This window comes from Venturia canescens, chromosome 7 (assembly GCF_019457755.1).
Source record: "Venturia canescens isolate UGA chromosome 7, ASM1945775v1, whole genome shotgun sequence".
In the NCBI taxonomy this organism is placed as follows: domain Eukaryota; kingdom Metazoa; phylum Arthropoda; class Insecta; order Hymenoptera; family Ichneumonidae; genus Venturia; species Venturia canescens.
The window spans coordinates 6,664,650-6,677,671 of NC_057427.1; the positions used below are offsets into that span (position 1 = coordinate 6,664,650).

Here is a 13,022-nt window from a genome sequence, read left to right on the forward strand (position 1 = left end):
AACAACCATTACAACGAAGACTTTGAACAATTATTATATTATGCTTCCCCCATCTCTAGTCACGTATGAAAACAACACACATACACATACGCATACACACGAAAAACGATATCTAAGCTAATGGACAAGAAAAAATGATAAAAATAATTACCACTATTCATCAATGATAATCTCAACTTAGGCACGTCACGAAACACTCATCATTTTCTTTTTTTTTTTTTTTTATAAACAGTATTTTGTAAATATTTGTACTTTTTGTAACGCGCGTATATACTTTTGAATATTTACGAAATGGTATGCTCTATGAATAATAATAATTATGATAATACTATAACAATAAAAAATTAAGATAATAATCGAGTGTCTTTATTCTCCCTCCAGTCCTCGGGTAGTAAATTCTTAATTCCAAAGGCGTATTATATCAAATTCTTCAAAGTAACCTTTTTCGAGGGGGTTTAGGCAGCGTTTCGGCTCGATTCTCCAACATTTCCATCGACCGATGCGATCAATTTTTATTCAATTGCAAAATTACAGCTTGGAGCTACGATATTATTGGGCTTCATTGGGAAAATGTTTCAACATTGTCGATTCAGATAGAGTTGGAATTTTTTTTTTTTTTTTTATCGCTCATCGGTATTTACCGACCTGGGATAGCGAAGATTCATATTCGATCGTCGATAATGGCAGCGCTGGTGCTGTACATTCAAACTACTCGAATCTCACAGCAAAATTTCGGAAATTCGTATATCTTCGGAATTTAATTTCATAGTTGAATTCGTGAATTCGGGCGATGCGGGTAATAGAAAAGACACGCGTCATTTCGATTTTATTACCTAATCAAATTTATTTTTACTCAATATTTCATGATACAATCTAGATCTATGATGATTTTTATAAAATAACGCAATCATCGAGAAAATGTAAAACGGGTATAAAAACCGAAATGGCGGATATAATAAGTAGTGGCCTGAAAATATTGAATCCGAGGCAGTCGTACAATGATTCAATCTATATATGTATATATATATATGTGTGTGTATGTATGTATATACATATACATAATGCCAAATGATAAACATAGTCTGTCGAGAGTAATGTTTCACGATGAGTTTTCCTCAGCTTCAGTTATTCTCTTCGTTCGTTTATTTTTTTATTTTTTTTTTTTTTAATTTTTATTTATTTATTTTTTTTTCTTTCTTTAAATATGTATATATATAAAGTCTAATGAATTAATAGTATATATTGTACTTAATTCATTAATGTGGTAGTAGCCTCACTCGTCTAATCGTACTAAATATAATGACGGTATTAATGCATTAATAATCGACAAAGACAGGGTCATTCTCAACGTTTTCACGATGAAACAAATGATGAAACAAACGATACAAAGAGAAAGAAAACAACGATGAGCTACGAGAGAAACAACAATGGAAAAAAAAAAAAAAAAAAAAAAAAAAAATGATAAAAAAACGATGAATCTTAGAATAATTAAACAAACAATGGCTATAAAACGTTTTTTGTCGTTTTACCTTTTTTCTCAACTTTTTTCGTGTTTCCTTTTTTTTTCTTTTCCTTCACTTTTAAATGTTATCATATATAGTAATAATCACAATAGCGTATTCTGAAAAATAGATCAGGGTTACGTGAGCAGAGTTCAAGGATCTACTAGTGATTTTCCATCGTTCCTCATGGCCCTTTCTTCAGCCCTCGTCTTTTCTCTGACCTTGGCGAGAGTGGTCTCGTCGTTCGCTATCGCTTCGTTTTATTTTTCTTTTTTTATTAACTTTTTATCAAGGTTCCTTGCACAATAATGGAATTGACTTTAACGCGTGACGATTATCCCCCGCTTAAAGATGCTTTCAGGAACGTCGCGAGCCAAAGTCAGTAGGTCACGTCTTCGAGGTCAGTGCTCAACGACTAGCATTCCGGTCAAATATTTTTTTCTCTTCCTCTTTTTTTTGAACAATTACCACGATGCAGTGTTTTTCTCTCTCACTCTGCCCACGTAACCCACTATAACAGGGCACTATGAACAGCAGTCCGTCGGCTAAGTGAGTTTCCGACATTACAATCATTCCTGCTCCTTCTCTCTTCTTTCTCTCTCTCTCTCTCTCTCTTTCTCTTCGCTTTTTCGCTCTCTTTCTCTCCACATTCTCTGTGTTCACGCGCGCCTCGATTTTTATTTAGTTATTATTTTATTCTTTATTCTCTTTGTTTCATTTTGTAGATCATTCTTCTAGAAAAATGCTCATTCACGAAACTTTTAGTATGAAATATAATAAGTAGAAGCGCGTTTCGCATCGTATTTACCATAAAATGCTTATTATGCGCTCACTCTTGACGGAAAAGAAAAAAGTATTTCAGTTTGCTTGTTTCTTTTTTCTTTAAAACAATATACTTTGTCCTCGCAACCTGGTAACGTGTGTTTTGTCCATTTTTCCCTTTTTTGCTAGCGCTTCTAGAGCTCGTCTGTGCATTTGACTCGCGTCTATTGAGACTCCAAGATGCGACAAACAAATGACCCAAAGACTTTCAAGCATTGACTATGTTTATCAGATTTTTATTAGTCGAGTACGTGTAAAAGAAACAAAAAATACCTTTGCTTTTACAATCGCTAAATTTCAATAAAAACGTACGAATATAACCGATAAAATGCACTCGAACGATCTTTTACAAACGAGGCAAAAAGTGAACGTTGGCTCAATTGAACAAGCATGAGATCTGAAACTTATCGAAAACTAAAATGAGAAAGGAGGGAATTGGACGACAACTTCAGTCGTACAGAAAAATTAACAATAAAAAACACAAATAGGAAACATTGTTTTTTTCTTTTTTCTTTTTTCTTTTTTTTCGTTTTGTTTTGGAATATCGTGAACGAAAAATGAATAGTAGGCTCTCGGCGCGTGTCTTACAAATACTTGGATATATAAAAAATGGAATGTCTCGTTGGTTCATGTGTATGCATGTGGGTGTGTAGGTGAATTTCCACGAAAGTGTGTGTCGTGTGAAAAAATGGCGTTTAATCGTTTCTATATCTGGAGACGTAAAAAATATCATCCCAGAGACGGTAGTTACCTTTTGTTTTTAATTCTTTATTATTTATTATTATTTCTTTGCGAATGAATGTGCGATGACAGTATTTAAGTGTATTATCGAAAGATATCTCACAGTTTAATGAGCGCTGCTTAAAAAAAACGAGAATGATTCACTCCTTCACACAATTCAAACTTTCGCTCTATCTCTCTCTCTCTCTCTCTCGCTCTCTCTCTTTCTTCTTCTCTCGAACTCTAAATTTATGCCCTGCCCCAGCCACATGCTTTCTATGTCAGCATTCACTCTACATCAGCCATAGTAAAACACTACTGTACCGTTTTTCGCGTTTATAATATTTTTTTTTACCGTTCCTTTATGTTTTTCCGTTTTTTTTTTTGCTTCTTTTTTTGTCGTTTATATATTGTTCTTCTTTGAATCTTTATTAGTAATAGACGTGCCATGTCTTCTACCTCAGCCTACTGCCAACTACGAATCTTTCTCCCTTTCAGTTTTCACGCTATTTCGCTATTTTTCTAGCGTATTCCTCACGTATTTCCGTTTTTTTTTTTTTTTTCGTTTATCTCGTGTTATAAATAGTAGTTGTATAATATAATTTTTTTATGTCATTATAATATAATCGTCGGCAATAGTGTACCTCTGATAATAATTAATTATTTCAGTAATTCTTCTTCGTTTTTTTTTCACGTATCGCTATTTTTTTCGGTTAGCACGCTCTTCGAATTTTCGTGTACGTTCTTACGTGTGTGTCTGTGTGTTTTGTGTGATTCGTAACGTTTTCTTTTTCTTCGCGTATGTACAAATATACTGGAGTGGCTGGAAAAGTTTATTCTCTTTTTTTCTTTTCAATCAACGGCAGATTAGAGAATGGTTTATAAGAATGGGTCGTTTTTAAACGAATGCACGTAAAATGTGTGGTAAATCAAGAGTGTCCGATTGATAAAAATCATCAAAGAAAAATAATATTTCAACGTGGTGGAAAAACATTCGGAGAAATTGTCGAATAGACACGATCGTTCTTTAACCACCCAAAGATATTTATGCATGCGTTGCGTATTTATTCCAAAGTCTCTCCATTTTTTCGCGAGAGAACGAAATTTTTTCCGGAAACAAAAAAACGACACCCTTAATTATACGTGCATGAATTAACTTATTTGTTTATATTTACATATAAACGAACGTCATCGTCGATGCAAAGTTATTCGCCAATATAATGATATATATATTTATATATATTTATAATTTCGTGTCCTAAATTCGAACATGTTCACGAAACTGCTCTCTTCGACGCTTTTATTATTTCGTCGGTAACGCGGCTCGAGTCAAGGCTTGAAAATAAAAACGCGGGTGACTCTCTCGGGGCTTTTTCGTCTCGAGTACACGATTGCGATGGCACTCGTTCCGTTCCCCACTCCTCTCGTTCTTTCTTCATATCGTACCATTTGTTTTTTCTTTCAATTTTTTTTCTCTTCATTTAACTCATCTCAACACTCACAATGATAGTTTCAACAACGAAAATTTCAATAGGCAAAGGTTCGTGAATGCTCACGAGAACACGCAGTCTTTGACATTACTACCACCGTTTGTATTTTATATTTTAAATTTAATCTCCATTATTCTTTTCTCAACTTCGAACTTTCTTCCTTAAAAGCTAAGTCTCAGTTTACATTAGAAATTTAATTCAAGAGAGCTATGACGAATTTCACAAATTCACTGCCCCGTTTCTAAAAATTATTTTCTCCCAATCGAACAAGATCGTTAATGTCAAAGATCGATAAGAATTCGTGTCGCGCTCTGCCAACCGCGAGTAGTTTCAACGTTTCGTTTCGTTCCGCATCTTCTTTTTTCTTATTTCACACTGGACTTTGCATTATTAATTATTTCTTAATTAACTTTTGGCTCTCTGTGATCGCATATCCGTGTTTTCATGACCTTTTTCTCGCTCTGACACTCAGAGCGTTTTCTAGGTCTATGTAATTATTTCAATTACATGGCTGAATTTCCCAACATTATTTATAACCACATGCGCTTGCTGGGTCCCGCTCAGCCGGTTCTAATAGTTCTGTTTGGTTTTCTCTTCTTTTTTTTCTTTATAGTAAAAAATAGCGTAAACGGCACTGTATTAGGAAGAAGCAAAATACATGTTACATTCTCGTTCATTATTAATGTTACTGTTATTATTAATATTATCATTATAATTAATATTTTGTTTTTTTTTCATCATTTAATTCATTCATTTATCATTAATAAATGGTACAGTACTTAAAAAAATTGTCTCGTCTCGCAGAAATTTATCATCGTAATCGATTATTAATAAATAGTTTCTCCTCCTCCATCATATCATACCCTCCTGCGTTCTCGTCGTAATTCAGTTGATTCTGATTTCTATTTTTTCCTTATTTTTTGTTTTTTTGTTTTTTTTTTTAATTTTATTTTTACATGGCTCCGAGACATTCGAGAGTCACCCACGAAACAAAAACTCGGCCAGTATTCTTATCGTTATTTTGTTCTCTCTTCCTCTCGTACACACATGCACACAGGAGCAGACACACGACTTTTTATCTCTCGATTAATTTTTACAACAACGTGAAAAAGTATTGTTCGCGAATTTTATTTGCTCGAAAACTTAAGGCGAAAATAAAAGAGAAGGAAAAAGTGGAAAATACGTCATCTCGATCCCTGACGAATCAGTAGATCAGAGAATTACGATATACTCCTGATAAAAACAGTCTGTACAATCGAATCGATTTTAAAATCGCTCGAAATCGTCGAGAAGACCGAAGAGAAAACCACGACAAACTTTTTCACGCTTCAACGCTAATTAATTTTTGCTCTCTTTTCATTTCCTTTTCTTCTCGTTAATTATTATTGAACCTCTAGAATTTTAGGTACTAAAATTTTATTCTTCAAATATTTGTTTTTTTGTTTTTTTTTTCCTCTTTTCGTTATTTTTTATATTTTCCTCCTCGGATCACCAAGTGGCGAATCTTATACGTGTTTCGTACAACTTGCCTAACTCGTTAAAAACTATGACGCTTAAAATCGGATCTAGATCTCGAAGTAATACGTCGGATCAGATATAAATATGTTCATATAATATTTAGATTTATATACATGTACGTTTCATATAGTCATACATATGTATAAATGTAAATCTATATGTTCGATCAATCCTCGTAATTGTGTTCATGTTTTCGTGTGTGTATGTGTGTGTGCCTGTCCAATTTTTTCCTCTCCCTCTTCCTTTTCACTTTTTTTCTTCCTTTTTCTCTCTCCCTCCCTTTCTTGCCCTTCCTATTTCTCTCGCTCCCCTTCTATCTGTTTCTCTTTTTGTCTCTCTACCTAGGCTAGACTCCGACGGAAAAATATATTTATAAAAAAGTTATAATATCGTTAATATACGTTTCAAGCGTTCTATATACTGTTTTCTAATCTTCTACTTACGTACTATATCGTCCCCGTCGTTTTTTTTCTCGTGCCCGTACTTAATCTTTTCTGTACTGCTTTATTTTGTGGTTTTACCTCATTTTTTTGTTTCTTTTCTTGTCTCTTTTTTAGTGCTTCTCTCTCTCTCTCTCTCTCTCTCTCTCTCTCTCCCAATCATTCCGAGAACTCCTTTGAGGAAAAAAGTGGAGCTCTCTTGTTCTACGTTATAACCATTTTTGTAATTTATCTCTGTTTTGCTGCTGCTGCTGCTGCTTCTCTTAATTATCATTATTTCTTCTCTTTTCTCAGTTGCAAAAAATTGCAAAAAAACGGGGGTTTTTCTCGAGAAAACTAGGAATGAAAAAAAAAGCATTGCAATGGGACAATGCATGAAACCGTTTCTTCTTTCTATCTCAACGATTCGTGCATCTTCGTTCCTCTTTTAACGTTCTTTTCCTTTTTCCCGAAGCGCTCACGTTCTAACAATATTAGTCTCGCTCGATCACAATTCCTTGCTGATGAAAAAAACTCTTTTTTCTTCTTATCAACTTGTAGCTGATGCAATAATAATTTATTATGATTTATTTTGTTTGTTTGTTTGGTTATCTTTCGTTGGATGGAATCTGTTGCTAAGTGGCTCAGAGACAATTTGAAACTCGCGGCACGAAATAGTTTGTTTTAATAATATGCTTGTGAAGAGAGACACCACTCGTAGAAGGGACGAGGATGTAGCAATATTCGCGTTTCATGCATAATCTCATTTCAACATTAGCACAACATGTCCAATTCCATAGTATGATCGTTCGTATCTCTAACTTTTTTCTCCGGTACCTAACCCATTTTAAAAGTTCCTTGGAATCCACCCTGAACGCGGAACTATTTAAAAAAGTGAATGAAAAAAAAAAAAAAACAAAACAAAAAAAAATCACAAGAGTAAAAAACGCGGAAAAACAATGTATATTCGTCTCTGTTTCTCAGCCGTGTCGTTTGTGCGAGAGGTCAAACTTTTCAATCGTCAAAATTTAGTTTTTTTTTTTTTTTTATTATTATTTTTTTCCTTTTTTAAATAATTACTTTCCCATATCTTTGTTTCTCACTCATTTTGTGCGACTCTAACGATAATCATCACAACGAACCAACGGTTGTTCTAGTTTATACAATTAAATATCTTTGGTATCATGCCTGAGTCTTTCGTCAATTGTCTTTCAACTCGATTATAACATTTTGTTTGCTCATTTTACTTTTTCAATGCAACCGAAACTCGAACGAACGTTTACAATCAACGACGTATGAAATTTCAAATTTTAATTTTATTCTCATACTTTTCACCGTTCTAGCGAAAAGGAATTCAAAATTCGTACTCAAAATGAAAACATAACAAAAAGCGAGACCGCGGTTCTGGGGGCAACGCTCGTACTTCTCTCTATATGTATACATTAAAAATATTCAATGAAGGATATTATTTATGGCAGCTTTGTGTGTCACGTGGAATCCACGCTAATTGTAATATCAGCTATCGTCCACTTCTGCTATGATTACCAAATCCTCTAATATCATTTTCGTCATTCTTTTTGACTCCGCCCTTTGCCTTGCGCAAAGAATGGCGACGCTTTCAAGATGATCGTCGAGGACCCACAGAAAAAAAAACATTTCGAGATTATTTTTTTCTCTTGCTTATGCTTCGGTGTAATATAATTCAATTATTATAATTAATGATGATAATAATAATAGTTGAAATCGTACTCTTTTTCATATACGAATAACGACGAGGTGACTCATAGTGATAGTTTCGCTTATCACTTAATATTCCGAATATCTCTTTGTCTGCGTCTGTTATTTCATCATGATTTTTTCTATTTATTCCGAAGAATCACGGCCCCATGTATATTTCAAACGGTATTTATTTTAAATTATTTGTTTGTATGAAACTCCGAGAAAAATTTCGAAGCTGGTTCGAACGATTGGTCGAGCTACGCTCACGCAACCGAACTTAACAATTTTTTATATATATTTATATTCACATACATGTATGACAATACAAAAAATTTGTACTGGTAGTTTCAAGAAAAGAGATAAAACAAGTTGGGGAACCGTAATCCAGAGAACCCGGTAATGAAATTACGTATGTGTTGAATAACGTAAAAACTAAATAAAAACTGGTACCGCGAGCGAATCTATAACGAGGGCTCGCCATTCAAAGGATCTTTTTCGTTTCAGTCTTTGTTCGGTTTGTCTTTATTCCTTCGTTTGTTTGTTTGTTTGTTTTTTTTTTTTTTTTTTTTTTTAATTTTCTTTATCTTCGAGCTTATCAGAAAGAGGATCAACGACGAGCCTTCTCCTAATTACCAATTACTAATCATCGGACGTACGATGGTTCGTTTCAATAATTAATAATACTTTGAGTAACGAAGCATTGATGATACGAATTACCATTAATTCATTCGTCGTTCAACGCTTGATTTTTAAAATATGTTTATCGTGTACGTGTAAGTGTGTGTTATTTATTTGTGTGCGTGACTGATTTCGTTTTTTTTTCGAACGTTTGTCAAAAAGCTTCTTTCTTATCCGCCGATACTTTTCACCTGAAGAATGAAGGAATACCTTTAGATTCGAGATATCAAATTGAGATTGATAAAGCATCTATGCTTCAAATCCAGAAAGAAAGAAAAAAAGCGGTAAACCAATAGGGTTTGACATTCATGTGTCGATTGAAGTGGAATGGAAGAAAATCTCGGTGAACAATGCGAGAGATTGAAATCGTTTTCTCATGATCTCATGTGCCAATATTTCAAGCCGAGAGTCTCGTCGATTAAACAATAATGTCAACCAATTAAGCTTCTCAATCCATCATCATCCGCGATCCATCCCATACTGAATTGTCTAGAAAACATCTCGTCATATAGAATATATATCACATACGCGTTACTTCTAAACACACTCAAATAAGAAGCACTTTAAGATAGATTTTCTACAAACGTCGTTCGGGGCCCAAGACAGACGGACTGACTTTTCTACTCTTCGTTTTTCTCCTCTCTTTCAGTTTTTCCTTTTTGTTTACGCCTCATAACTCCTAACCGTTGTATAGGTATGATTTTGTTTGTTTGTATTAATGTATTTACATATCAATAAGTGTCGCGCGGTATCTTCAATTTTTTCGTATATCTCTCGTCTTCGCGTCTTCCCCTTCCCGCTTCCACGTTTCATGGATTTAAGTCATTTCTTCCTTCGTCGTCTCTCTTCAATTACGTATATGTATATATATATATGGTGATCAGTGCAAGTTAAATACGTTTTATTTGCAAAACGAATCATTTGGCAGTTGCAAAAATGAAAAGATAAGAAAAACTTCGCTATATCAATTTGATCGTTTCCTTCATTCACCTTTAGTGACTACCAAACAATTCTGTGACTAACCAACGCCGCGATTCCTATGATTCCGAGCACGTACACCGAGTAGCGAGTTTTGAGAAAATTATTTTCCACAGTTTTTATCGACGAGCTGCTTTTTCCGATCTCAAAACACTCTCGATTATTCGAATCACACAAATATTTTGTTTCGTAACAAATTTCACGGAGTGAATTCGTGTGATTTTGTTTTTTTTTTTAACAGTTTTACTGGAACTGGGATTTTACTGGATACTCGTGTGACTGGGAAAAAGTGTGTTTACAATTTATCCTCCGAATAAGAACTTTAGGTATGAATACATAAAAAAGTTGATGAGGGAGTAAATAATGCAGTTCACTCGAGTTAAAACTGTAAATGCAATTTTGACTCGCTACTCTTTAGACGCAAAATCCAGAACATCCGTGATTTCGCAATTATTTCCCTGTTTATCTTTTCACTTAATAAACAACGAACTTTTGTCAAAATTTTTTTTTTTGTTTCCTGGGGCCCATAGTACTCTAAGAGTAATTAGATTCATCTATTTTTGCAATCCAATGTTTTCAATGTTTTCATTATTTCGTTTGTTTGTTTGTTTGTTTTTTTTTTTTAATTCAAGGCGAACAAACGGGTATTAAATAACCACGTTACGTTAAGCATCAACGATTTTACAACTGTATAATATCTCCCGCATAATTTATATTCATAATTGACGTTTTCATTTATTTTTTTCATTTTTTTTCTCCTAAAGTCCTCTCATTAAAACGGGTAGACAAACGATAATTTCGTGAAGATAATAATAGATTGATCGGGAATACGAGAAGGTTAACTGAATAACAAAGCCTCATCAGGGATATTAGAATAAAAATACCGGAGTTCCTCGACACTTTTCTCCTCAGTCTCTCTCCCAAATGATTCACACACGTGTGTATTGGTGTAAATGCGCGCCCGGAGGTTGGTTACATAATTGAGAGTTGAAAAAAGATAAGAAAAAAAGAAAGAAACGATAAAAGAAAATATCGATTATTCGGAATACATATTGACGCGGTGGAATAATCAAGTTGTCTCTGAAATGAGGTCAGTTTCTTTCTTTTTGTTCTTCTCTGTTTCCTCTCCTCTCGCCTCTATACGCCTCGTGTAAAGGTTGTTTGGCTCGGCCAGTTGCGTCCAAAGGACGTAACTAATGGTAAAAAAAGCGATACGACGCTCCAAGAGTTTGGATGACGGGGTCGCCCCCGTAAAATCGAAAAGGAGCCGACGAAATTGGATCCGAACAGCAAATCTTTAGAGTCTCGAACATTCTCGAGAAACTATGAGCGATAAATGAAACTGCAGGGTGGCGTGGGGGGCGGGGGCGAACCACACGTAGCAATAGGTACGAGGGTCGGCGATGGCGACGAGGAGGGAGGCGATGGGGAACTTGACGAGACGCTGGAGGGCGACGAAGGTGACTCGAGCTGTCTCGGTCCCGTTATATCGCGGCTCGATTGTCCTCCCGCTGTCACGTTGCGACTTCTGCCGGCTGTCGCGTTGTGACGATTTCTCGCTGGTCGTCCGAGACTCCTGTGACGACCTCCTCCCTCCTCGCTCGTTTCTCAGAGATAAACCTTCTTAACGCTCCGAGTCGTTGCGAAACCGTCGTTCCGCCTGTACGCGTCACCCTGATGCGATCTCAGTGTACCGAAATTATCGCGCGCTCCGCGGTATCCGTAACCATCGGGAAATTGAAATAGCGTCTCCGCTGGCGTCGGCGGTGGTTTCCTCATCGTACCCTTTGGCGAATGTAACTTTGGAGGCTGCGGTACCAGCACCGGCTCCGCGTACGTCACTTCCTCTTGTGGCAATAACTTCGGCTCTGGTGCTAGCCTGCTGCGAGTCAAAAGTCAAGTATCACTTTAAACGACTTCTAATTTGCATAAACTCCACTATCCTATCAATTACGATGTCTATTGACAATAATTAATTGGAAATAATTACTGTGACAGTCAGAGGGACGAATCTCAAGGTTTGTGTGAATGAGGTAACAAAAAAAATAAAAAAATTTCGTCGACAGACTAATAAATTTTGTCGCCAAGTCATTTTCACTGTAACTTGCAGAGCCAAATTCTTTTTTCTGCGCTTAAATGCGAAATTAAAAAAAAAAAAAAAAAAAAAAAAGTGCCGAGACTTTTCTTCTGAAATGAGCAATGAAAAAATATTTGAGAAAAGTAACCTCCAAAAGTGCAAGTAAAGAATTTAAGGAGACGTTATTTTTTCAACTCCTCGATTGCTCGAAAAATGCGGGCACTTTTAACCAACTCAGGTTTTTTACGTCTTGGAAGTACGCAAAAACTTCAAAAGAATTAAAAATAAATGCACTCGGTGTAAAGAGAAGAAAGAACCGAAGTTTTCTTATCTCGAAAAACGTAAACGTGCGAATAAAGGTGACGTTTACGAACCTATTGACGTTTTGTCTCTGCTCAAAGTACTCGTACTCTGTGTCGGGATAAGGTAAATTGTCGTCCTCGTCTTTTCGACATTTACGACCGCAGAGATAGCCCGCTATGAAACCGACGAGCATCGCCGCGAGAGCACCAGCGACGACAGCCATAACGAGAGTTTCCACGGAGTACTGAGAGGTTGGATCAGCAGCCTTGACCTCTGGGCCTAGAAAGAGCAAAAGAGAAAAGAAAACAACATAAAACCAACATCGTAACGTGGATAATTACACTGGGACACAAAATTGAAGCACGTTTTTTTACACTTCCTGAATACGACTACAGCTCCGAATCTTCTTTCATATACGTATAATTTTTTGTAACGTTTTTTTTTGTCAACGAACGATGACAACCTTTCGCAAGAAAAAATGTATATGACAATTGTTCCTTAGTGACCTAATTCTTGATTTATCGTTGCGATAAGATTTTAAATATTATAGTAATTTGAGATTCAGAAAAGTGAGGAAAGAGTCCGGACATCGATGGGACGTTACAAACAAATTTGAAAAATTTGTCATTTTCTCAAAAGTTTTAATAGCAATTTCAAAAGAGGATTTCCACCCGATACCGTTCTGATAACAACGTCATTTCTTAACCTGAAATACCGCTTCTAGATTCACCTAAAACAGCAAATAATTATACACATACCTCTTCATACTTCAAACTATACTTCCGAATGGTTGAAT

The 13,022-nt window shown here is 35.4% G+C and overlaps 1 protein-coding gene and 1 long non-coding RNA gene across 5 annotated transcripts in view; one reads left to right on the plus strand and one right to left on the minus strand.

The window, feature by feature from the left end:
* Positions 1-818: 818 nt before the first annotated feature.
* Positions 819-13,022, minus strand: part of Sema1a (semaphorin 1a) — a 91,304-nt gene continuing 79,100 nt past the window's right edge. For 3 of the 4 annotated variants that reach the window (XM_043422845.1, XM_043422844.1, XM_043422843.1), the window contains exons 10-11: positions 12,298-12,505; positions 819-11,728 (exon numbers count right to left, since the gene is read on the minus strand). In XM_043422845.1, the coding sequence (XP_043278780.1) occupies positions 11,455-11,728; positions 12,298-12,505 (482 nt within the window). In that variant the 3' untranslated portion in view covers positions 819-11,454. The remainder of the gene's footprint in view (positions 11,729-12,297; positions 12,506-13,022) is intronic. The other variant, XM_043422846.1, reaches the window with a different exon arrangement.
* The window catches only part of LOC122412882 (uncharacterized), a 41,669-nt gene continuing 40,148 nt past the window's right edge, over positions 11,502-13,022 (plus strand). Inside the window, exon 1 of the long non-coding RNA XR_006261446.1 lies at positions 11,502-11,741. This is a non-coding gene — a long non-coding RNA (uncharacterized lncRNA). The remainder of the gene's footprint in view (positions 11,742-13,022) is intronic.